Below are 24803 nucleotides of genomic sequence, written 5' to 3'. Positions count from 1 at the left end.
CAAGCAATGAATTTATGTCATGCCAAATCTGGTTTGTAAGAGAACTTCAATGGAGGTATCTAAATGAAATTCGTAGAATAATGAACTGTTGCTTGTACGTTGTATTGTAGTATTTTAATCTCCTGCCCCAGTTTTCCTTGTATCCTATCCTCAAATAAGTTTGAGTGCAAATAAAAGTATCCTCTAATTAAAAGTTGAGTGCAAATAAAAAAATTCATTGAAAGATTGAATTTCATAAAAAATTACTACATTTTTGCAATTCTTTTAAACAGAATAAACCACATTTCGATGATCCTCATTTCTTAATTTTTTTTTTCTCTGTAAAACAATGTTGCAGTTGAGTTATAAGGTTGCAGTAAGGTGTGAGTCTGCTTCTTCACAGAATGCCATGTCTATTTTTTTAATTTAGGGGATCATTTTATATTAAAGATATGCATAACACGCAAGATATAACACAGAACTTCTACTTCCTCCAACTTCAAGCATAGCAATAATGAATCGAAAGTACAATAATATTTTGATCTTCAGATTAAAAAAACAAGAGTGCTTGATCACTGGAATGATAGCAATTAGTTCATGTTCATGAAGTTTAACTATGAGAACAGATACGAGTACCACAACAAGCTAAAGTAAAAGGCCATTATCCAAGACCCATGCAATAAGTTCTCAAACTGAAAAAAGACCTGCTAGGACACAGCACACAATAAAATAAAATAAAACTAAACAACCCAAATACTTAAAATCCACCACGAAGACGCAAAACAAGGTGAAGAGTAGACTCCTTCTGAATGTTGTAGTCAGCAAGGGTCCTTCCATCCTCCAATTGCTTCCCAGCAAAGATCAACCTCTGCTGATCTGGGGGGATTCCCTCCTTGTCCTGGATTTTTGCCTTGACATTATCGATAGTGTCTGAACTTTCCACCTCTAAGGTGATGGTCTTTCCGGTCAATGTCTTCACAAAGATCTGCATACCTCCCCTCAGACGAAGGACAAGGTGAAGGGTGGACTCTTTCTGAATGTTATAATCAGCCAAAGTCCGGCCATCTTCAAGCTGCTTCCCAGCAAAGATCAACCTCTGCTGATCTGGTGGGATTCCCTCCTTATCCTGTATTTTAGCCTTAACATTATCAATGGTGTCAGAGCTTTCCACCTCCAATGTAATGGTCTTTCCTGTCAAAGTCTTCACAAAGATCTGCATGCCTCCCCTCAGACGAAGGACAAGATGAAGGGTTGATTCCTTCTGGATGTTATAATCTGACAAGGTCCTTCCATCTTCAAGCTGCTTTCCAGCAAAAATCAACCTTTGCTGGTCTGGAGGAATGCCCTCCTTGTCCAGAATCTTAGCCTTTACATTGTCAATTGTGTCTGAGCTCTCAACCTCCAAAGTAATCGTTTTTCCAGTTAGGGTCTTAACAAAAATCTGCATACCACCACGAAGCCGCAAGACAAGATGAAGAGTCGACTCTTTCTGGATATTATAATCAGCCAGAGTTCGACCGTCTTCAAGTTGCTTTCCAGCAAAAATCAACCTTTGCTGGTCTGGGGGAATACCCTCCTTGTCTTGTATCTTGGCCTTCACATTGTCAATTGTGTCCGAGCTCTCTACCTCCAAAGTAATTGTCTTGCCAGTAAGAGTCTTCACAAAAATCTGCATACCACCACGAAGACGCAAGACAAGGTGAAGAGTTGACTCTTTCTGGATGTTGTAATCAGCAAGAGTTCTGCCATCTTCAAGCTGCTTTCCAGCAAAAATGAGCCTCTGCTGATCTGGGGGAATACCCTCTTTGTCCTGAATCTTTGCCTTTACATTGTCAATCGTATCTGAGCTCTCTACCTCCAAAGTAATTGTCTTTCCTGTAAGGGTCTTTACAAAAATCTGCATACCACCGCGAAGTCGCAACACAAGATGGAGAGTTGACTCCTTCTGGATGTTGTAGTCAGCCAAGGTTCTGCCATCTTCAAGCTGTTTTCCAGCAAAGATGAGCCTCTGCTGGTCTGGTGGAATACCTTCTTTGTCCTGTATCTTGGCCTTAACATTGTCAATGGTATCAGAGCTCTCCACCTCAAGGGTGATTGTCTTTCCAGTGAGAGTCTTCACAAATATTTGCATACCACCACGGAGACGGAGCACCAAATGGAGGGTGGACTCCTTCTGGATGTTATAATCAGCAAGGGTACGCCCATCCTCCAGCTGCTTTCCAGCAAAAATCAGACGCTGCTGGTCAGGTGGGATTCCTTCCTTGTCTTGAATCTTTGCCTTAACATTGTCTATGGTATCTGAACTCTCAACTTCGAGAGTGATGGTCTTTCCAGTGAGGGTCTTAACGAAGATTTGCATCTATATAAATCCAAAACAAAGAAAACCAAATGAATCAATCACCAATATTCTTCATTATATTATAAGTACAACAAGGTTAAAAGGGGGTGGACTATAGAAAACTGGAAGCAGAAGATCAGCAATTATAATCGATTCAAATTACGGCAGACATTTAAAAAACATACTCATCCATCAACAACAACCTTATTCTACTAAGTGGGATAAGCCTTATGCAAAATAGACAAAATCAAATGAATCAATCATCAACTATTCATTATTGTTATAACAGAGTGAAAAAGACTCAAGTTACATTGAAAAGCTACTCATTCACAAAAATTGCTTCCAATCAATGAATCAATCGAAACAATATTCATGAGCTAACCTAATTAAAGGACATTTTGGAATCATACAATACATAATCCGATCTAACAATTTTATATGAACCCCTTGTCACAATCTGAAGACTGTCTTTGATCAAAAAATGATTGAATCATACAATACCGACAGATCGAATTAAACGGTTCAAATCAATCAGAAGGATTTCAATCATATGAAAGCAAAAAACAAAGCCGACAGATCGAATTATCATCAATTATTGACAGAAGAATAGAAAGTAGATTATACCTTGAAACGGAATTGGGTGCTAGGTTTGAATGAATCTCTTTTCTTTCTTTCTCTCTTCAACGAAAGGAAAAGGAATTTTGTAGCGATGGGAAGAATGAATGAAGGTTTGTTTTACCTGATTTGGTTTTATAGCAAAAATCGATTGGCGGTTATATTACGCCAACGGCAGCTCTTCCAATTAAAACGTGACACGTGGACAAACTGTGACCTGTTAACTAATCCTAACATTTGGTATGAGAGTCGTTTTTGGCAACTGATGCACGTCTATAATATGCTGTCCTGCACCGCTTCCAGAAATTTTTTCTATAATGTGGTCGAATGATGTATATGCAGACACTCAATATGCAAGGTTTTTAAAGTAGAAAGTGTGTATCTCAACGGAGCTATGAGTTACTACATCCGCCACTTTTTAATGATTACTTTTTGACATTTTACACTAACCAAAACAATCAATAAATGTTACTACTTTCGATACAGTTATTTTTACTTTTATTATAATTGTCTTATTAATTTAATATTTCATTTCATATGTTTCTCTCTCCGCATTAAATATCTAAAAGTAATATTGATAAAACAACATTTAATGTTGCATTGAAGTGACACTTAAATGGAACAAAAAATTTCTCTAAAAGTGAGAATTAAAAAGGAACGGAGGGAGTAGTATTTATAGTAGTGAGTTAAGACATTAAACGAGGTCTAAACTCTAAAACAACTTTAAAAGATGTATTTATATATTTTAATTATTTTTTTTGTTAAATTATTTTATTTTTATTTAACGAAGTTCTTTTTTTATATAAAATTATTTATCAACAAAGAATACAAAGTGGGTGGATGATGAAGTTTTTGAAGAAATCAATTAAACTAAGAATACAGAGTTAGAGAAGCCTTCCATGGTTGACTCATGATGGGAGCCTTTCTTTTCTAACTGTAAATTTTTTTTGCATGAGATTTTGGACTATTGAGCTTATTGCTTATATGAGGTATTTTTTTTTTTAGGTCTAAAGCCCTTGTTTGGGCTAGTTGACCTTTGGACCGACCCTGCCCAAACCCTAGTCTAGACAGCTGTCTCAAGGGACACGTACGAACAGGTTAGATCAAGTTGCTCTTGTATCCAAGATGGACAGTCCAAATTCCTCTTAGAAGAGCATATTCGATCTTTCTAGGACGAGTTTATGTGATAGTTCGTATGTGAGCTAGTGACTCAAAGGGACTCAGTCCGTAAAGGAAATGAGTTTTGGCCCAATCCGAAACAAACTTATTCTCAAACATATGCTGCCAAATTTAGGCTACTTCAAGTTATTGTAATTGCATATGAACTTATATGTGAAGAAAATTAGACTTTGTCTAACTTACACAAGTAAAGTAGTCTTGTATCATGCACATATGTCTTTTCACTGTTGGATCAATAAATCACATCATATATCATTTAATTTAATGATGAGATATTGATCTAATTGGTAAATACTAGCCTATGCATGATGCATGACTCGTTTCAGTTGTTCACAATAGAATGGCCAACAAATTATTCCTTGAGAGACATATATTTCATAGACAAATTAGTCCATAAATTGGTAGCATTGACGCTTGATCAACATGAAAAGGCTGTATATTTGATTAATGTGTCACGTTATAATCTCTAATAGGAAAAGCTAACAAATAAACTATTTTAACTAATATTTTTCAATGTCAAGGTTGCATCCTACGCTTCAAGAGATGCCATGATAATTTTGGGTTGTTGCTGTTTAGATTAACAGCTTTCATTCCTTGTTTCCTACATCTTATTACAACGGTATATAACCAGGACACAATAATAATATACAACTTTATATACAATACATGACCACACATTAGAGTAAATATCTATAAACAAATTCAAATGACATGTACATAATGCTATTGTATGGAACTAGGTTTTCTATTTTAAGGGGATTGTTTGCATCTATCTCCCTGTGACAGTCAGATCAACTGAGGCATCAAAAGGTTCAGTATTAAATTCTTCTGTATCATCATATCTCCTCATGGAAGTGAGCAAAGGTTTGACCGGCAAGGGAAGAGTTGTTGCTTCACTTTCAAGCATCAACACCACTGAGGACATGTTTGGTCTATGAGATGCTGAATCTTGCACACATAACATCCCTATGTGGATGCATCTCAAAGCTTTACTCTTTTTAGTTGAATCACTTATGGACGGATCGACAAGCTCCATTATTTTCTCTTCATTCCATAGACGCCACGCCTACAGTCATTTCATCACAAAAAACATTACTCCCTTTGTTTCAAAATAAATGTTAGCTGTTAAAATCATAAGGTAATGTAAAAGAGGAGACACTCACATATCCTATGAGACTTGGATCATACGAATCACGAAAGCTAGTGTTTTTGCGGCCACTCACAATCTCTAGTAGAAGTACGCCAAAACTATATACATCAGATTTGACTGAAAATAGACCCTCCATTGCGTATTCTGGAGACATATATCCACTACACCACGTACACATAGGGTTATATTAAGAGGATTATATATTTACACAAGAAAAATAATAATATCAAAGCATATATGCTTACTATGTTCCAACTACTCTCTCTGTATTCCCTTCATTTTGATTTCCCCCAAATATCTTTGCCAAGCCAAAGTCTGAAATTTTTGGATTCATATTTTCATCCAACAAAATGTTGCTTGCTTTTAGATCTCGATGGATTATTCTAAGACGTGAATCTCGGTGCAGATAAAGTAGTCCTCTTGCAATGCCCTCGATGATTTCATACCGTCTTGAGCTGTCTAGTTTTGTTTTCTTGACTGGATCTGCAAAAGCCAGAAAAACCAATTGTTATGCAAATGTGCTGATAATTCTGTTTCACACTCGTCCAAATTTAAACTGCTGAAAATTTTGTGCAGATTCGATGCGAAGAAACATACCAAATAAGAAGTAGTCCAAACTTTTGTTTGGCATGTATTCATATACAAGTAACTTTTCTTCCCCTTGAATTGAACATCCCAATAGTCTAACAAGATTTCTATGTTGTAATTTAGCTATTAGCATCATTTCATTCTTGAACTCGTCTAAACCTTGGTTCGACAATCTAGAAAGCCTCTTGACCGCGATTTGTTCTCCCCCTGGAAGCCTTCCCTGATAAATAGAATAAAAGTTAAGCGTTTTAATAGTAACACAGATACATTGACCATAATAATCTGAAAATATAATTACATTTTGAATCAGGACCAAATTAAAAATGAGTGTTACATTTGGGAAGAAATATATATTTTAACATATTACAGAAAGGTAAGTTTAACAGTTACATGTTTACCTTGTAGACAGGACCAAATCCCCCTTGTCCAAGCTTGTTTTCTTCTGAGAAATTGTTTGTTGCAATTATAATGCTACTAAAATTGAAGAGTGAAAGTTCTGCATTATTTATAGAGCTCCCGTCTAAGTGAAGATCAATTGATCCTGAAAATCCTGCTGATAAGTTTCCACTCTTGGTTGGTTTAGAAACTGGTACATCACCATTAATGTTGGAAGTAGAAGAAGTTGAGGAAACTGTGGGAAAATAGAAAAGGAATAGAGTTATACAAGTCAACATTGAGAAACAGCATGTAATACCTAGTGATTCATCAAAGACAAAATAATAAACTTTAGGAAATAAATATTACCTTTGAGTTTTCCCTTAAACCTACATAGAAGCCATACAAAGATTCCAAGGCAGATAATCCCCGCGACAACACCTAATATTATCCCAATTTTGGTCTTTTTCTTCCCATCACCTGTATTTGAAGACATATATATTTATGTTATCATTTTCATGCTAACATTACAACCTGACATCAAAACTGGGAAACTAATGTTACCAATTAAAAATAATGAATCTTTTCTTTACCTAAATCAGAATCAGCAAGACGAATGTTGAGTGTATTTCCTTGATTTTCTAACCTTTGAAAATCAACTAACTCCCCATGCCAAACCATACACCCAATTCCAATAGCATTTACATAGGCAGTACAAGAACTATTCTTCAGACAATTTCCTTCACAATCCTTACTATCAACAGCACTCACCAAACGTGCAAAATCAGGTAACTTCAAACCCTTTTGCACCAAAAAACCATCATCTCCACCAGAACTATTACCACCTCTCTCACTCTTCAATGGAGTCATCCTCTTACACCCTTTTGACCAATTCCCACTATTCCAACTTTTCACATCCCTTGGTTCAAACCCTTTTATGCATTTGCACAAACTTGAATCAGACATATCACATATTGCAAAACTACCACATGAATTATAAAACTCACACTTCTTATTAGGCTCACTTAGTATCACATTCCATTCTTTCTCTTCTTCATTCCACCTGAATTGTCTCTCATATCCATCATATCCAAGTTGGAACCTTACCTTATCACTATTTTCCAATGCTTCATATACAAAATACCTTTCTCCAGTATCATTTGTATTAAGCCTAAAACCAAAAAGATAACTTCCTGTCATATTTGGTACACCTGTGAAAACTCTACCATCCCAATAACCACTTCTCCACCTTCTTTTCTCTCCTTCCATAATCACTATCTGCGGCGATGCTTCAGAATCAACACTCATTGTATAGTTTCCTAATGAAGGATCATTCTCTGATTTCCATGAACAAAAAGTTGCATCCTTCCCAATTCCATTTCCACCGCTCACCGGAGCTTTCATACCTGGAAGATATGTATCAGTTGGATCTTCAAAACTTTGCCAAATCTCTTTGTTATTTTCTCTATCTGAAAGAATAAGGTTTCCATTATTATGAAGAACAGCTTGTGAATTATTTATCGAAATCTTCGATGCGTTGCTTGACCAAACCTCGTTGTTTTGTCCATCAAGAACAACTAAGTTACCATCATTTTTTATTGTGATAAAACCTTCTCTGTTTTTGATTGGTTTTTCTCTATTTGCAACCCAAACATACGCTGAAGTAACGTTGTAATACCAAATTCCAACGTATCTTGAAGAAGAGTTGTTAAAACTGAAGAAACCCATTTCAAATCTGAGACCTTCTGAGACCAAAGTGGAACCATCTTTGATAGTTTGGTTCTGTGTGATAAAGTTTGCTGCATGCAAAAACAGAGGATAAAAACAGAGAAAAGAGAAGAAAGACAACAACATGAAGAATGAAACTTTGTTGTATCCTATGATCATGCTCATGTTTTTTGAAATTGAATAGAATAATACTATATAGTTTTATGCGTTACCAATATTAATGATCAAATATGAAAAGGAGAAGAAGTTTGAAAAATGAAATTTGGTATGTGAGAAAGTAGGTGAAAATGCAATGATAATACACATATGGAGAATAATTGATTTGACAAGTTTAGGTGGTATTGATAGTGAAAATTCACCAGCACCACTTTTTGAGGATAGAGATAATTAGGTGAAAAAATGTGACGAAATTGAGATAGCATCAGCATAGTTGTTAGACTAGTTGAAATATAAAATGAAAAATGTTCCACCTTGTTAATTAACTGTTTTATTCGCCACCATAATCTAACAAGTTGTGATAACTTTTTGTAACTAGTTGAATATTATTGAATAGTATAAACTTTATACTATAAAGTAGTTTAGTGGAGGGGGATATTTTCCTTTCCAACGGTGTACATAAAACCTGGTTCTGGTTCTTCAATTATTATCTTTCTATGGAGGCGGCTTTCTTGATATACAAGTTTGACTGCGATAAAAAATAATTAAAATATCAAGTATATCTTGTAATTTTGTGAAATATTGAACAAGAAAATAATAAATAAACATCTTGTACAGTAAAGATTCAAGAGTTGAGAAAGAGGAGAAACCGAGAAAGAAGAATAATCATAAAATAGGAAATACTCCAGGACTATTTGTGTCGAAAAGGTATACATTGATCAAGATTCCATGAATTTATAAAAGGAAAATTATTTGTCTACATCAACATCCATTTAGGATAAGAGAAAGAAATAATAAACAGTTTATGCGATAGATGTAACGAAAGAGCAACTCTTCTATCTGCACATGAAAAAATTAAATGATGTTTATTAATGTAATTAAATTATTTTTGTTTTCATTTTTTTCTTTTGATGTAAGGTGTTTAAGTGTTTTTTATTTGGGGTTGTGACCATATATTTTGGGACTTGAGAGAGAAAGAAATAAGACAGAATGATATGATAGATGTGATAAGTTGGTAATACGAGAGAAAAGGAGAGATAAACTGAGGTGGATAATGACTGTTAGGAAGTAACAACAGCGTCCAAATATCAATGTTATAGATGTAATAACTAACAAGTATAATAAGGGAGAGATGCATTTGATATTCTAAAAAATAATGGGGCAAGAGACTTGAAAATTTTACAATTTTTTGTCTCAAGTATAATATTTTGTCTACCAAACATAGTAAACAACAAAAAAGTTCAATACCTTAAAAGTTTGTCCTATGTTATTTGTCTTGTGATGTTTTGTCCAATATTTATCTTTTAGCAAATATGTTCTTGTACACACAGAAGTCCATATGCACAGCCAAACACCTAAATATATCCTTGTAAAACCTTGGATCATACATTTGTGGATCTACTAGTGATGTAATGTTGTCACTGTTCCATAATCTCCATGCCTAAAAACATTAACAGGAAAAAATCATGCTATCAGCTAAAGTTTAATACCAAAACATTACAAGTAAAGTCAATTTTTAAAATAAAAATACTGCAAAGGAACCATGATGAGGGACTTACAGATCCTATAAGTGTAAGAGATTCTGTATCTTCAAAAAGACTTGTGTTTCTTCTACCAAAAACAATCTCTAGTAGTAATACTCCAAAGCTAAAGACATCACATTGCTCGGAAACAATTCCTTGCATTGCGTATTCTGGAGATATGTAGCGACTGCATTTAAAGGTCAAATGTCTATGCTCTTAGTATTTTCTACTATATTTGTTGGACAAAGAGGAAGGCATATACTTGCTATGTTCCAACAATTCTTCTTGTCTTGCCATTCACTTCACTGTCTCCAAATAATTTAGCCGTACCAAAATCTAATAATTTAGCCGTACCAAAATCTAATATTCACTTCACTGTCTTGCCATTCACTTCACTGTCTGCACAAATAATTCAAAGAAATTAAGACTTAAAAATGTGTAAGACAAGGTGAGAACATTATACAATAAAGAAAAAAATCTGAACCACTAAAGACTCATTAGCATGTTTCATTTCCTATGTTACTGCTAAATCACCTTTTAAGTCAACTATGCTATATGCAGAAGTTTATGAGAACTAACCGAAGAGATAAGAATACAAGCTTTTTTTTTGGCATGTACTCATCGACCAAGATCTTTTCTTCTACTTCAATGCAGCAGCCAAGAAGTCTAACTAAGTTCCTGTGTTGAAGCTTAGAAATCACCTCCACTTCATTTAGAAACTCTTCCATTCCTTGAAAGTCTTTTAACTGCTATGTCCTGTCCATCTTCAAACTTTCCCTAACAATAAAATAGAAAAACTTATAAATTGAAATGCTTGTGACTCGGAATATAATGATGAACTTTGATAAATTCAAATTACCTTGTACACTGGACCAAAACCACCCTGGCCAAGCATATTTTCTGAGTGATAACCCTTACCCCTATGCCAAAATGTATGATGCTCTTGTAAGTCATATAAAGACATTCTTATGTTTATTAATTGAAGTGAAAAATAAAACATGAGAAAAAGTTTAACCACCAAACAGGGATTTATTGGCCTTCCTAAGAATTTGATAACAACCTATAGGTATTCATTGTACAAAAAAACACTTGATACATAAAATGATTTTTGTGCGACTAAAACTTGTCAATTTTCACACCAACTTTTTAATTGGTTAACGCTATTTAAATAAGTGGTTAATTCATTAAGTATGAATTTTCACATGATTAACCATAATTTCTAGGTGTTCAACTACTTGTAGATTTAAACTCTTGAAAATTTTGGTTAATCGCATCCAAGTCCGCCGTTAATGAAGTTATGTTGATGGTTAATGAGTTTTAACATCCGATTTACTTATTAATCATTTACTGAACGTAATTAAACTTCTCTATGAAATGCATTAACCACGTCAAATTTTAGTTGTTCGAATAACACAACTGATTACATTTTTCTTCCAAACTAACACCGTCCCGGAACAAACTGATTATATTTGGTGTCCCAATAAAAACATGACCATTCCAAGGACCACTTCTCCAAAAGGGAGTGAGTGTACCATTCCATATGAACAATTCAGTAACATAACCAGTTTCAAGACCAAGAGAAAAGCTTCCATAGGATGGATCAGAGACGCTTTTCCATGATGAGATTCTCACTTCCTCACCTGTTCTTACATTTTTACTTATTTTCAGTGCTGGAATTGCTGTGGCAAGTGTTGGTTTGATTCTATGAGAATCATAACAAGCTAGTTAGACTCGCAATTAAAATAGGCTCAAAAATGTATATTTTTAATTGATTGCATCATACCTTAAATATTGATGTTGCCATATTTGAATGCCATCATCTACTTAACCTATTTAGCACCACACATTAAATAGGCACCTCCATTGTGGAGTAAAACATATGGGTATCTATGGAGAAGGGTGCCTATGGAAGCACCCTCTCTCTCTTCATTTTTTGTTGGTCATATTTAATAAATCTTAATAAATTAAATAAATTTTGTTGAAATGTAATGATATAGAATTATTTGTGGGACCTATTTAATAATTTCTTTTGAAGTGTTGTGTTGGAGAAAATTGGTTCTTATTAAGTGTTACAGTAAAATTAATGATATAGATACAGGGGACCCATTTAAGCACCCAATTTAAGGTGCTCTGTCGTGGATGGTCTTTTTATTATTATTATTGTTGTGTGTTGTAACTTTTATGGATGAGGCAAATTTTTTATATTATTTGGCCTAGAACCTGAAACTTTTAAGCAGCTTCAAGTCAATTTTTTAAATTTCAGCTTCAAATCAGGTTTGACAATTGCCGATAATTAATGTTGGCTAAATTCAATCGTGTTCGTTAGTTACAGGTTAACTTAGTGTGCAATCAAAGTATCACAAATTTTACAACATTGTAAATTTGAACGCAAATGACATTACTTGCGCAACACTTCTGAGTTTTGACTCAACACAATTTCATTGATATTCCATGTGTTAGAACAACAATTAGTCAAAATAAAATAAGAATAAAAGAAACAATAAATCACAAGACAATCGATATGATCGTTTGTTTACGCAGTTTGGTCAAGAAACTTTTCTCTTGATCAAGAGAAAAGCTTCCATAGCGGTGATAGTTCTGCATTACTACTTGAATGAATTAGGTTTTACAGTGTTACAAGCCTATAATATCTCTGTACCGTATCGTGGGATCTATCGCCTCCTGCACCCCAATCGCCCCTCATAACAAAGAGTTGGACCTAACGCACGTTTGGTCCAAACGCAAGGGCGGGGACGATGGTCGCTACACTCGCTCCGCTTCCTAGCCCCTCTTATATGCCTGTGAGTCATACTCAACACCATGTGAAAAGGAATAGACAATATGCACCTGTAAATTGTAATAAAGATATCTTCATAGGATTGCAAGACAACAAAGAGTGGAAACAATGACTAAATTTTATGGTTAAATGTTAGAGTTTGAAAAAGGATGAGTGACTAATTTAGACTCTTTTTACTTTCTATTTCTTTGTTTTCTGTTTTCATTTCTAAAATAAATGATGTCTTAAAAATATGTTTGTTCAACGGTGTTATTGTGAACTTCAAAAAACAAATTTAGTATTTTAGAAACTTGTGAAAGTGCAATCACTCAGCACTTATATGGTTTTGTCAAAATGAAAATTGACCATATAGTGCATTGGTAGTCATAAGAGAAAACTGTTCTTATACAGAAGTAAAAAATTAAAACATTTTGAGGAAGTAAATTATGCGTTAGTATTCTTTCAAATCTTCATTGTGTTATTATTAAAAAGAAAGAAACATAGAACTAGGTTTTATCTAATGTTATTATTAAATAACGTGTAAATGGATTTTTAGTTCAGAATAGCTATTTGTTACCATAACTGAATAACAGAAAAACTTTTTTCACAGCATCTTTACCATCAATTTAACGTTGTATTATATTAATTTAGCTGTCCAAACTATAGATGTTGTTGCAAAAACTGTAAAAAAAAAAAAAAAAAAAAAAAACAAATTGAATGAAAAAAAAAAAAAACTGTAAAAAATTATTCAGTGGTTGGAAAGATAAATATAAAATATATTTGCTTGAGGTGTTGCTAGAAAAACTCGTACATTTTTGCTCTAAAGAAAGAGAGAGAAAAACCTTTCACTATATTTTTTTTAAGGGCCTTTCACTATATATTTTTAAGTGCAAGATTTCAACTTGTATTATTTATTCCAATGATAACAATTAAAAAAATTCAAAATGACACCTTATCGTTGACATACAATAATATTATTATTAGTACAGCAAAATTCTTATCCAAGTGTCCATTCCAAAACGTCAAGTATCAACCTTACCTCTCCAAAATCAAAGCAATAATCGAATTTGGGAGGAGGCATAACGAATATAGGCAATGGCCTGAAGTAACTAAAAAATTTTGTGGATAAGAATGAGTTTGGCTTCTTTAGATATTTGATTTATTTTTAGCAACAATGTTGACTGTTTGACTACTAAAATAACAAAATCTTTTTTTTTACTCACTAAAATAACTATTTAAATATTAAAATATAAGTATACCCACCACAAATAAAGTATATATTCAATTTATCAATTATTGTGGATATTCTTTTTGACTGGACAATTATGGTGCTATAATAAGAATAAGAATATAAGAACAATAAAAAAAATATAAAATAAAATAAAAACATGTACACGTGGCAACAGCTACACCCATTATAATGGAGACATATTTTAGGTCCCATAATAACAACTATTGTTACATGCCAACTCAAAAGATTCATTAGTTTGTCCACGCACACCAACAACAACAAAAGAATCGTCGTTATCTTATCTTGTATGTTTTCCCATACTTAACAATCCTATAAAGCAAAAATCTCAAAGTTGTCTTGAAACATATTAATTAGCATTTACAATAAAATTTTGATTATATTAACAAAAAGGAGGAGGAAGAGAGGATGTTGAAATTTGATGCAATGGAGGATTTGGAGAAACAAGAGAGGAAGGTAGAAGAGGAAGAAGAGAAGGAGAAATTGTTGGAGAACAAAGCAGTTTTGGACTTTGATGTATTGTGTTCTTCTGTGGCTTTGAAAGCTTCTCAAGGGAAATGGGGGAAGCTAGGATCCATGGAAGAAGAAGAGGAAGAAAGTGGGGTTTTTGGTGGGGTTTTGAGGATGTGGGAAGGTGAACTTTTTGATTGCTTCGATCATCGTCGCATTGCTCTAGAATCCATAATGTAAGCAATTTACATTCATATTTTATACGTTAAGTGCATGTTTGAGATTGCGGTGAGATCGTAAAAATTCTGGTGGCCACCACGATTTTAACAAAAACTACATTTTAAAACTTCAAAAATCACGGTGTTGCCGTAATTTTATTAACGCGTTTATTCAAACATGCACTGACTCTTTCTTTTGGAATATGAATGCTTCATTTTCGGCCATTTTTGTAGCCCTTTTTATTGATTTGTTTTGTAATAAAATGCTAACATTTTTTTGTTAACAATCAAACATTTGGGTGTTGCAGTTGTCCTTGCTACCGATTTGGGAAGAACATGAAGAGAGCTGGTTTTGGTTCTTGCTTCATTCAGGTCTATATTTGAGTTCATTGAAAATTAATTAGTCAAAGGGTGTTTATGCTTTGTTAAAAATGATTCAACTACTAATGGATTTGGCAATTTTCTATGTTTTAATTTGTCACTTTATTTTATATGACTCTGAAATTTGAAGTTTCTTTGTCTTATTTTGTAGGCAACAATTTATTTGATTCTTGCAATTGGTTTCTTCGTTAATTTCATTGCCTTTGCTGTCACAAGACGTCATTGCTTTCTCTATTTGGCTGTTTCCTTCATTATTTGTGTTGGTGCATATTTAGGGCTATTTCGGACACTTATAAGAAAGAAATTCAACATCAAGGTGTGAATTTTTAATTTCATGTAATGACATTGTTATATATTTTATTTATTTTCTTGTAATAATGTATTATACTTTCATCAACCAACTATGCAGGATAGTGAGAGTTCCTTGGACGATTGTGTTTACCATTTTGCATGCCCTTGTTGTACATTATCTCAGGTCATTTTCGAAATTCAATCTATTCTCAATTTGAAGTATAATATAATTGAAGTATTCATACACATAGTATTGAATTTTTTAATGTTTGTAATATGATGCAGGAGTCTAGAACATTGGAGATGAACAATGTTCAAAATGGTACTTGGCATGGTCGAGGTGACACAAATTGCATAGGTGGTTTTGGTGAAAAAAGTAAAGCACACTTTGAGTTACTTCCTCCTCCAATTATTACCATCAAGACTATCAATGAGAGTTGTATTGAAACAAAAACAAAGGTGAATCCATCTTGATTTAAAGGCAGTGCACAAGATTTGAAACAGTCCTATTCACATTCTACGATACAATGAAATTTCTTAGTGAAAAGAATAAATATATAGGTGAGGATTTCTACACATAATTGTATATAAGTATCAACAAATGGGGGTCTAATTTTATCAAACATGTTATGTAGTTTTATTACTGTCTTGTAAATTGTATTGGTGGTACAAGAATTATACCTTCGTGTTTTACAACTATTCAATAATAGATTAAGTTTGTATTTTTTAAACTTATTGTTGATTGTAACTTTCAATTGGAATGTTCCATAAAAATAAGCTCTTTCTGATGAAAATAACTAAGAAATTCGTAGCTCAAAGTGAGCAAGAAAAAGCTTGATATTGGCTGTGAAAAATTGATAAAAAAAGTGAAATTTTGCTTTCATTGAGAGTTGAACTCAAGACCTCCCGCTTACTAAACGGGTGCTCTAACCAACTGAGCTATGAAAGCTTCTTGTTACAGCAGCAATATAGTTAATAAATATATTTATTTATTGATAACAATAACGAATCACATATTTGGAGAAAGTATATTCCATGTTTAAAAACTATTATGGTTCAAGTTTTAATTAATTTAAATTATAATAGAAAAAAAATTATAAAATTAAATTTCTCAAAAGAATAATAATTTGAATCTTTGCTCTTTTTTTTGACAAATTTTGAATCTATGCTACTAATAGAGGATATTTTTTTTAGTAATAAAGGCAAACAAAATAAATTTTTTTACGGACAAACAAATAAGTTGTTAGTGTTTTAATTTCTAAAACATTTATGATACGTAAAAAAACACATTTTTTTGGAAGAATGGCACGTAAAAACATGTATGTTAAGTTACGCATAATATCATTTTTTTTTTTTTTTAAGAAATTAATAGAAATATATTAAAAAATCAATCCCTCAAGCATAAGATGTGCCAGAGAAAGTTAATTACAATACAAAAAGGCTATGAGAGCCATAAAACAAAAACCAGAAACAGACTTTACACTAAACAAGGTAAAAGATTTTTTCTCCAATAAGAATAATAAAAAACGAACAAGATGTAGTTAGCTTTCAACCACCAAAACGTTTGAAGTTTGACTCTTTCAAGTAGAACTTCCAAAAGAACAATTTGGTTTTGGAAAATCCTCCTGTTGCGATCTTTCCATATAGTATATAAGACCGAAATCCAAATAATAGTAAAAGCTTTCATATAATTCTTTGAGAAACCTCCAAGAGCGCAAAACTGATTAGCATGAGTATATAAATTGCCATTGAAAACCGTAACAAAACCTAACCAATCCGATAGCATAAGCCATAATCGACCATAATAAGCACATTGGAAAAACAAATGATCCCTTTTCTCCTCCTTACCACATAAAGCACCACAAGAAACATTGGTAGCCTCAAGAACATTCCTCTTACGAAGATTATCCTTTGTAGCAAGTCTATTCAGAAAGAACCGCCAAACAAAAATATTAACTTTTAAGGGAACCGCTTTAAGCCATAAAAATTGATCAAAATCTGCAGTGATGTTAGTGTCCACCGCTGTTAAGTAAGAATAAGTTGAATGCACCGTATATACTTGTGACGAGTTGAGTCTCCACACCCATCTATCAGACATGTCTACCTGCAAAACAAAGTTAGTCAACTGTTCCACACGCTCCTCCACCAACTCTTCCTCCCATGCAAATAATCTCCGTCTCCACCTCCAAGCACCCCCATCGACCCCCCATCCTAACAAAAACATCTCCCTCACCGTTACACCTTTATTTTCTGACAACTCAAAAAGTCTAGAGAAAGACACTGCCAGCGGAACATTTAACAACCAAGAATCCTCCTAAAACATGGTGGTACTCCCATCTCCTACCTTCCTGACTATGTTATCAACCAACCACGTAGACTCAGCCAACCCCACACCAGCTCTAATTTGGTTTAACTGACGCCACCAAATCGACCCAACACCCTCCCTCCAAACTCTCTGTATTTCGCACGCAACACCACATTCCATAAACTTTCCTTATCCTCCAAAACCCTCCTCATCCACTTTTCTAATAAAGACATATTGAACTCCCACAATCTTTTCACACCCAAACCCCTATTCTCCTTATTCAAACAAATATTATCCCATTTAATCCAAAAAAAATTCCTAGAATCCTCACCACCACCCCAAAAAAAATTAATATCATTTATTTGACACTTTATGCTCAAAGTCGTGAAAAATCGGATCATAATTTTAAATACGAATCATAACTTTATCCGTCAAAAAAATGAACCATAATTTTAAAGTTTAGTTTTCGTTTTTAAATTACAGACACTACGAAATATTTTTTATAAATTTAACGTATTAATATGATAAATAATCTTATAGTACTTCAATCACGTAATGTATTTTAAAAAGAGCGGTGCTATTTCTCACGAGAGGTTTTCTCGTGAATTTCTGCGATTGCTATCTTACTATATTTTTAATTCTTTAAAAACATTTTAATATAAGAAAAGCTCCAACCTTGCTATATTTTTAATTTTTTTTTAAAACATTTTAATATAAGAACAGCTCAAACCGACTTCAATTTTCTTTTAAGAGACCAACTTCAATTGTTCCACCATTGATTAATATTACAAACCAACTTCAATTGATAGAGCAACTTCAAATTTTAATCAATCATGAATAGGAAATTGATTAAAATTGCAGAACCAGGAATGGAGTTTGTTGGACAGTTCAGCGCGATGGAGAATCACGAGATGAAAAAATCTGAGAGATTTGTAGTGAATTGGAAAAAGAGGGAAGGATGAGGTTTAAGAGGTGTATGGAAGAGAGAAGTTTGACAAGAGAAAAGGCTTGGCATAGATAAGATAGAAACAGACCACGTCATTCGCGATCCTTCGGGATAAAAGTTTTCACGTTATTTAGCATTATTCTTTTAGAAAAACATGCCATATAGTCCATAATTTAAAAACATGTCCCCTCCCTTTTTCTTCAAAATTGTCAATCCAAACACACCCAAGTATTAATATCTGACTATCCCAATAAAATGGATTGTTTTTCATGAAATGCAATGAATGATATTCAAATATGGCACGATCAGTAGGAGGTTCAAACAATATTAGTTTATGATTATCCCAGTAAAATGGATTGTTTTTCATAAAACACAATGTATGATCAGTAGGAGGTGTTCAAACTTTTGAATTCTTGAATTATAAGAGCAAGTGATCCAAAAAAATCATGGGGTTTAAAATTTAAAAATTTAAAATATAATTAACTGCATTTTTTTTTTAAAATTCAAGAGTTCAGTTGAACCCCAAACCTCCGGCATGTGTCCCTGATTAGATGGATCATACATTTTATAACAATTATTAGTTAACCCTATGACAGTTACTGTATGTTTGGTGTCAGGGTAAGTAATAAGTATATTAAAATCACAATGACTCATCGTGATTTTGGTGAAATTGTAGAGTATAATTTTTAAAAAATTACAATGGGTCACCATGATTTTAGCACACCTATTGTGATACCAAACACAAGCTTAGTCTTTTTTTAAAGCACACAAGCTTAGTCTAAAAATATGTAAGAGACACATTTTACTATTTGTCTCAAAAAGTATAAGTTCTAATATAAAGTTAGGAGCAATGTAGCTAGGATTGAGTGTTGGTTCGTAGGATCTTACAATTCTACGTGTCAAAACACCTCAACCGTACTTCGACTTCACTTGAATTTGTTTTTCCTCTGCTTTTTCCCGTTTCTCCTTTGTTTCCTCTGTTTTCTCTCAAAAATTCTACATGTTTCCTCTGTTTTCCTCTATTTTCTCGTTTTTTTTTGCTTGATTCCTTTGTTTTTCCTGTATATCATCTGTTTATATCTCTCAACTCTATTGATAACCTACTTATGGTACTTTCGAACTATGTTATATTCCTTGTTTTTACGTTCCTTCATCGGTTGATTGATCCTACGGAAGATCTCGATTTTCAATTCTGACTGCATTAGTTAGGAGTGTTCAAAAAATAACCAACCATAATTATTCTCTCTTGGTACATGCGTCTCTAAGACGTGTATCAAGTGTTTTGGCCAAATAAGTAAAATTGAACATTATTTAAGAGGCATCTAACATAATTATAAGGTTTGTTCAGGAAGTTCCCTAAAAAAAAAAAAATAAGGTCTGTTCAGGAAGTGTCTGATATCTAATCTAATACTATACAAATGGTCGTAATTAAAATAAGAGGACATATGCAAATGGAGTTAGATTACCTCCTGAAACAATTTTATTTATCAAATGGAGCATATATTTTTCTTGGACTTTTGTGTATCAAACAAAATTGAAAGTGGTTCACAAAAATAAAAATAAAAAAACTAAATTGAAAGTTCATACAAAGCAATCATTTCCCCAATCAAAGTAAATTAAATATTAAACACACTTATCAAGCAAAAACTGGGTCAATTATGCGGCGAGTTGGTTCCCCGACCCGTTCCACCTCTTTGCAGTTCATCCCCACCAGTCCCCACCATCGCCTGGTAAACCGGAACTGGACCGGAGTTGTTTTGGACACCTTGATACACTTGCTGTTTTAAACCATCGTGAACCACCGTGGTAGGACTGTAGGGCTGAACCGGGGCTACATGCCTCATCCCCGCACCATACACTTGACCCGTACCCGGAATCATTTGATGATACCCGATTGGTACCTGAGGTTGCATCACTTGATGATATGGTTGTTGAACATAGGGATAATGTCCATGTCCTTGCATATGAACCGGTACATTCCCGGGTTGAACCGAACCCTGAATATAATAAACCGGAACCGGTTGTGCATGATGACCAGAATAAGCACCTTCTTGTGGTTGTGGTCGTGGTTGAGGTTGTTGGTAGTGAATTGCAGGGTTAATCTGATAATTATCCATTTTCAATTGTGGTTGCAAAACCGTTTCAGTTTCAATTTGATTTCCTTTGAAAACCGGTTCAGAAACTTGGTTATCAAGTTTGGTTTTAACCGGTGGAAGATTCGGAATAGAAGGCACAGACAAGACTGATGAAGTAGAACAAAACGGTGAAGAAGAAACAACCGGAGCAGGAGAACCCGGATCCGAATTCGAAACATTATCTTGCTGTTGAAGAAGATGTCGTTGTTGTTCTTTAGGTCGTGATTCGGGTAGTTCAGAGTTATTATCCAAACCGAATAGATAATCGGGTACTTCAGAAACCATAGAAGAAGCTTCTGATCTTCCTCGTTCTAAACCAGAAACGCCACCGTTTAAAGCATCCATGAACCAGTTTTCTCTTTTAGATGAACCGTTTAAGAGTGAACTGATACTGTTGGTTCGTGAATCTTCTCCTTCTGGGAAAAGGAAGAGACGAAGACGAGCTGCTCGTGGGTTTTCACTCTGTGTGACGCGGTCGTATTCGTCTATCATGTTATCCACGTCTTCGTCAGTTGTTACCGTGATCAACGCGTCTAAGTCTTCGTTTGGGAGTTGATACTTGGCTGTTATGTTGCTCATACCTGCACACGATCATGAATTGAAGAGATAAGAGAAACAATTTCTTAGAGAAAAGGGAAAAGGTGAGGGGTTTTGAAATTCTTACCGGAGAGTTTAGAGAGTTTATGGACAAGAGCGGAGAAGGAGATGGAGCGGTTGACGGCGACGATACGGGTGTCTCCGCCGACGTAACGGAGCTGATTATCGGAGGGACGGGGGAGGATTTTACCGCCGAAACTACACATGAAGCGGACACGTGGAGGAGCGTCGTTGAAGTGATTGGAACGAGGGGAAGGGGAGACGGAATCGTCGTCTAAGTGAGGGAGTGACGACGCCATTATTATGATTCTCGATGATAATAGAGAGAGGTTTATGTATGGACTATTATGGAGTATATATTTGGATTCGGTGGGAGACACTTTAACTTGTCCGCTGGCATATTATTGGCTTGCAATTGCATGCTCTCTATCGACGGAGTATTTATCAGGGACTACCTCAGTCCCCCCCCACACCCACTTGGACTTTGTTCTGTGCCAATTGTAATACTTTTTCAAAAAATAAAATAGGATAATGTCATACTCGTATCAATCATAGCATATAAATAATATTAAATTTAATATAATACTATTGTGTACTACTCTACAAAAAGGTATATTAATATTCTTTCAAAAAAAAAAAGGTATATTAATATCTTATGGCTTCTTGGTAAAAAAAAAAATATAGGAACAATTATGGGTGATCGTCCAATATCAAAAATTCATTAAGAAGATGACATGCAGGTCTAATAAAGTAATCTAATCTAAGTCCATTGAGGTGATCGTATCTTCTCATGGCGTGATGCAACATATGATTTTACCTCCTACACCACTACAGGAGACATAACATACGAAACAACATGCAACACATGATAAGATTTTCCACGACGCCTCATGAGCAACCTCGTTCATATCTCAAAAACAAACGAAGTGTCGGTGTTCTCGACCACCATAAGCATTAACCACCTTCTAGATATTATTAGCTCATTTAAATCAGATAGTTGTCCCAACATATCTAGATTTAATTACTCCAAACATATGATTAAACTTCGTAACTAACCACATCAAATTGCAGAAGAAAAAGTAGCAACAACCAAGGAGCTCAACGTCAGATACGTCACCATAAATAGACCCCCCATCCCCCCGAATATGATCATATATTACATATCTCAGTTAACTACTTGGACATCAAAATATGTCTTTTGAGGCGAGTTTGATCACCAACGGAAAGAGCACACCATATGCTTAAGTGGTAACCCAATCTCTCTATACATGAACAATTTGTAACTTACAAGATAAGTGACTTATAAATATGATTCGTGCATAGTTGTGAATGCTATTTTAAGGTCTATATTGCAATACTCATTTCTTCTTTCTTCCCTTTTCTCTTTCTCCCCCTTCATCTTTAATCTCAAACAATATTTGTTTTTGATTAATTCATAACAATCACCTAATTTGATGAATTTAATAAACATGTTACCTTCTAAAAAAGCACTTGTCATACTCATCAATTAATGATATTCTATTATTAATTGCATATGTAATTTTCTTATGTCGACAGCATATCCAGTCGGATTTTCACCATATAAATATTGATATAAAAACATTTTAAATTATGCTTAAAGTGAGATTATAATATGCCTAAAAATTTGAACCGTTAATTACTGCATACAAACTAATAAATTGATAGATAACAAACATGATTACTCAAAAAAAGAAGAAGAAATAAGCACAATGATTTATTTTAGTAGAAGAGTGTTAGAAAACTCTCTTTTCATTAGTCATTTTGATGTTCATTCTCCTATTGAATGAAATTTATGTAGATTTCATATTTTATGTGTTATTTACTTCTAAATATATAATTTATATTGATTTTATTAAATAAATAAGTGGATGTTAAAAATGGAGTGCTTTTACATTTTTTTATCTATTATTTTTTTATGTTAATCTTCGGTTATCAGGAGAGGCGGCTCTGTTAATCTGGAAATCAACCGTAAGATTAGTGTAAATGATTAAGAATTATTCTACATATAAATCAAATTCTTGTTTTTTCGAACGATTTGTTTTTTTAGCAAAATTCGTTAATCATTTTAATACTTTGACACTCCTCTTTTTACGGATAACACTTGGGTGACATTGTGGTCGGTGATATTGACCAACCACAATATCACAAGTGTATAAAAAATAAAAAAAATCTTGTGAAAGAGAAATAAGAAAGTCACTTATAATATTGTAGTTAGTTAATATCACTAATATCACCAACTACAATATCATTCAAGTGCTACCTATTTTTTGGTATCAGTGAAAAGTACTGTCTGGTGAGGAGAAAAGGACATAGAAGAGTTTAAAATATAAAATACATTATTTTTTTAGGATATAAAGATTAAATAAAAAATTTCAACGAATGGGATAATGGGATTTGAGTTTCTTGTAGTTGCTAAGAATGTCCAGCTATCCTTTCAAATAAAAAGTGTGGCTATAAACGGTTGTTCTAATTGATAACATCATCTTTCTTTTTTTGGTTATTATTATGCTGGTCGGCAAATTGAAGTGAATATTAATATTGATTGATACTTGAAATTAATATTAAAATATTTATAGCTGGATCTAAAACAAATAAGTTAGGTAGAGACGGTACTTAACAATTAAAGGTAGGTATTGTTCTGGTTGATGTTATTTGTGGTATTCTTAATCAACTAATGATTAAATTTGAGGTTACCTTCTCAAGTGTTTGAGCATAAATAATAGAAAAATAATTGAAGTCAAGATCCTCTTCATTTATTACGAAGTGCGGAGTGAGTTTAAATTTTAATATTAAAAATAAAGATTAAGGATAGATAATTAATACACGAAAGTTATCTCGTTTCATTTATTTATTCCAATCTTCACATTTGATGGGATTTTTCATTATAAGGATTATCTTTGATGAGATTTTTCGTTACAAGGATTGAAATACCTTCTCAACTCTTGTACCTAACACTTCTGTACTTTATAACATAATCAAATATGTAACATTCAGATGATTTCTTTTGTGTGCAAACATCATAAACTACACAAAAAAAATATAAAAAAAAAATGGAAGGAGTATGTTGCTTTTTAATTTTTTGACAGGGGGAGTATGTTGATGGTCAACTAATTAATTGAGTATTAAATTTAGGCAAGATCAATATTTAAGATTTAATGTGACGTCAATTAATGTAAAACAATTCATAGTACTTATGCAACAACTGCCCTTTCAATGTAAGAAAGAAAGCAAAGTGTATCTCTGTCATTTGAACTTAGCTACATGGCTTAAACTTCTTAGGGAAAAAATGAAAAAAGACAAGAGCTTAGGCATATGACATAAGAGACAGAGAGCTTATTTTCAAATTATAGGATGATATCTGTAAATTGTAATAAAAGGAGTTGGTTTTTGGTAAGTTTCCATCTTTAATGTGGCAACCACAAAATTATTTACGAAAATTCTATCTTGGAGCAACATGACTCATTGCTTTTCCTTGTCCAAAAAGAATGACTCTGATTTCCAAAAACATTTAGAAGTTTAGTTAATATAAACTGTACAAAAGAAGCAATTTCATATTTTTAGAACACAACTGAAATGCAAATATTTCAGTACTGTTTGTTTTAATATGCACCAGCACTACTGCTAGTATACATGCAATTCATCATTTTTTTTTTTTAATTTTTGTGATCATGTTATTAATTTTCATCAAATTTAATATATATGGTTAGCAATGAGATAACCCTCATGCTGTATAGGGACTCTACTTGAGGCAACAAAACTGGGCTTCATCAAAGAATAACAATTTTACAGCCCAGAAGCAGTCA

At 33.5% G+C, this 24803-nt stretch overlaps 4 protein-coding genes and 1 non-coding gene across 6 annotated transcripts; 1 reads left to right on the top strand and 4 right to left on the bottom strand.

Annotated features, from left to right (window-relative positions):
• Positions 1-467: 467 nt before the first annotated feature.
• Positions 468-3090, bottom strand: LOC11434120 (polyubiquitin). The gene is made up of 2 exons (XM_003608228.4): positions 2942-3090; positions 468-2338 (listed from the first exon to the last, which is right to left on the bottom strand). Exon 2 carries the CDS (start codon positions 2336-2338, stop codon positions 737-739), a length of 1602 nt encoding a protein of 533 aa, XP_003608276.1. The 5' UTR covers positions 2942-3090; the 3' UTR covers positions 468-736.
• Positions 3091-4591: 1501 nt separating this feature from the next.
• On the bottom strand, positions 4592-8600 carry LOC11432760 (G-type lectin S-receptor-like serine/threonine-protein kinase B120). Of its 2 annotated transcripts, XM_039833744.1 has the most exons (8): positions 8423-8600; positions 6818-8023; positions 6594-6704; positions 6248-6480; positions 5859-6069; positions 5507-5744; positions 5275-5422; positions 4592-5177 (listed from the first exon to the last, which is right to left on the bottom strand). In XM_039833744.1, the coding sequence occupies exons 2-8, from the start codon at positions 7950-7952 to the stop codon at positions 4881-4883; spliced, it is 2373 nt and encodes a 790-aa protein (XP_039689678.1). In that variant the 5' UTR covers positions 7953-8023; positions 8423-8600; the 3' UTR covers positions 4592-4880. The 2 variants fall into 2 exon arrangements, with proteins under 2 accessions (XP_039689678.1, XP_024638340.1); XM_024782572.2 differs by lacking the exon at positions 8423-8600 and having other exon boundaries at positions 6818-8410.
• A 5277-nt stretch (positions 8601-13877) lies between these two features.
• On the top strand, positions 13878-15703 carry LOC11439084 (cell number regulator 9). Its single transcript, XM_003608225.4, has 5 exons — positions 13878-14342; positions 14633-14696; positions 14857-15021; positions 15115-15180; positions 15282-15703. The coding sequence occupies exons 1-5, from the start codon at positions 14065-14067 to the stop codon at positions 15468-15470; spliced, it is 762 nt and encodes a 253-aa protein (XP_003608273.1). The 5' UTR covers positions 13878-14064; the 3' UTR covers positions 15471-15703.
• Positions 15704-15871: 168 nt separating this feature from the next.
• Positions 15872-15945, bottom strand: TRNAT-AGU (transfer RNA threonine (anticodon AGU)). Its single transcript has one exon. It is a non-coding gene; the product is annotated as a tRNA-Thr (tRNA).
• Positions 15946-19691: 3746 nt separating this feature from the next.
• Positions 19692-21472, bottom strand: LOC11425024 (uncharacterized). Its single transcript, XM_003608224.4, has 2 exons — positions 21047-21472; positions 19692-20963 (listed from the first exon to the last, which is right to left on the bottom strand). Exons 1-2 carry the CDS (start codon positions 21276-21278, stop codon positions 19900-19902), a joined length of 1296 nt encoding a protein of 431 aa, XP_003608272.1. The 5' UTR covers positions 21279-21472; the 3' UTR covers positions 19692-19899.
• Between the last annotated feature and the right edge of the window lie 3331 nt (positions 21473-24803).

The sequence above is a fragment of the Medicago truncatula genome, chromosome 4 (assembly GCF_003473485.1).
Source record: "Medicago truncatula cultivar Jemalong A17 chromosome 4, MtrunA17r5.0-ANR, whole genome shotgun sequence".
In the NCBI taxonomy this organism is placed as follows: Eukaryota; Viridiplantae; Streptophyta; class Magnoliopsida; order Fabales; family Fabaceae; genus Medicago; species Medicago truncatula.
This window is presented reverse-complemented; position numbering and strand designations above follow the sequence as displayed.

What these genes read in the sequence shown, in the direction of transcription:
- LOC11434120 (XM_003608228.4), bottom strand. Translation starts at nt 2,338, where the DNA reads ATGCAAATCTTCGTTAAGACCCTCACTGGAAAGACCATCACTCTCGAA.
- LOC11432760 (XM_024782572.2), bottom strand. Translation starts at nt 8,117, where the DNA reads ATGAGCATGATCATAGGATACAACAAAGTTTCATTCTTCATGTTGTTG. An exon ending in GTTTAAGGGAAAACTCAAAG is followed by an intron (nt 6,481 to 6,593) that starts GTAATATTTATT and finishes ATTTTCCCACAG; the next exon opens with TTTCCTCAACTTCTTCTACT. An exon ending in GAGAGAGTAGTTGGAACATA is followed by an intron (nt 5,423 to 5,506) that starts GTAAGCATATAT and finishes TACGTGGTGTAG; the next exon opens with TGGATATATGTCTCCAGAAT.
- LOC11425024 (XM_003608224.4), bottom strand. Translation starts at nt 21,278, where the DNA reads ATGGCGTCGTCACTCCCTCACTTAGACGACGATTCCGTCTCCCCTTCC. An exon ending in TAAACTCTCTAAACTCTCCG is followed by an intron (nt 20,964 to 21,046) that starts GTAAGAATTTCA and finishes GATCGTGTGCAG; the next exon opens with GTATGAGCAACATAACAGCC.
- LOC11439084 (XM_003608225.4), top strand. Translation starts at nt 14,065, where the DNA reads ATGTTGAAATTTGATGCAATGGAGGATTTGGAGAAACAAGAGAGGAAG. An exon ending in TTGGTTCTTGCTTCATTCAG is followed by an intron (nt 14,697 to 14,856) that starts GTCTATATTTGA and finishes CTTATTTTGTAG; the next exon opens with GCAACAATTTATTTGATTCT. An exon ending in GAAAGAAATTCAACATCAAG is followed by an intron (nt 15,022 to 15,114) that starts GTGTGAATTTTT and finishes CCAACTATGCAG; the next exon opens with GATAGTGAGAGTTCCTTGGA.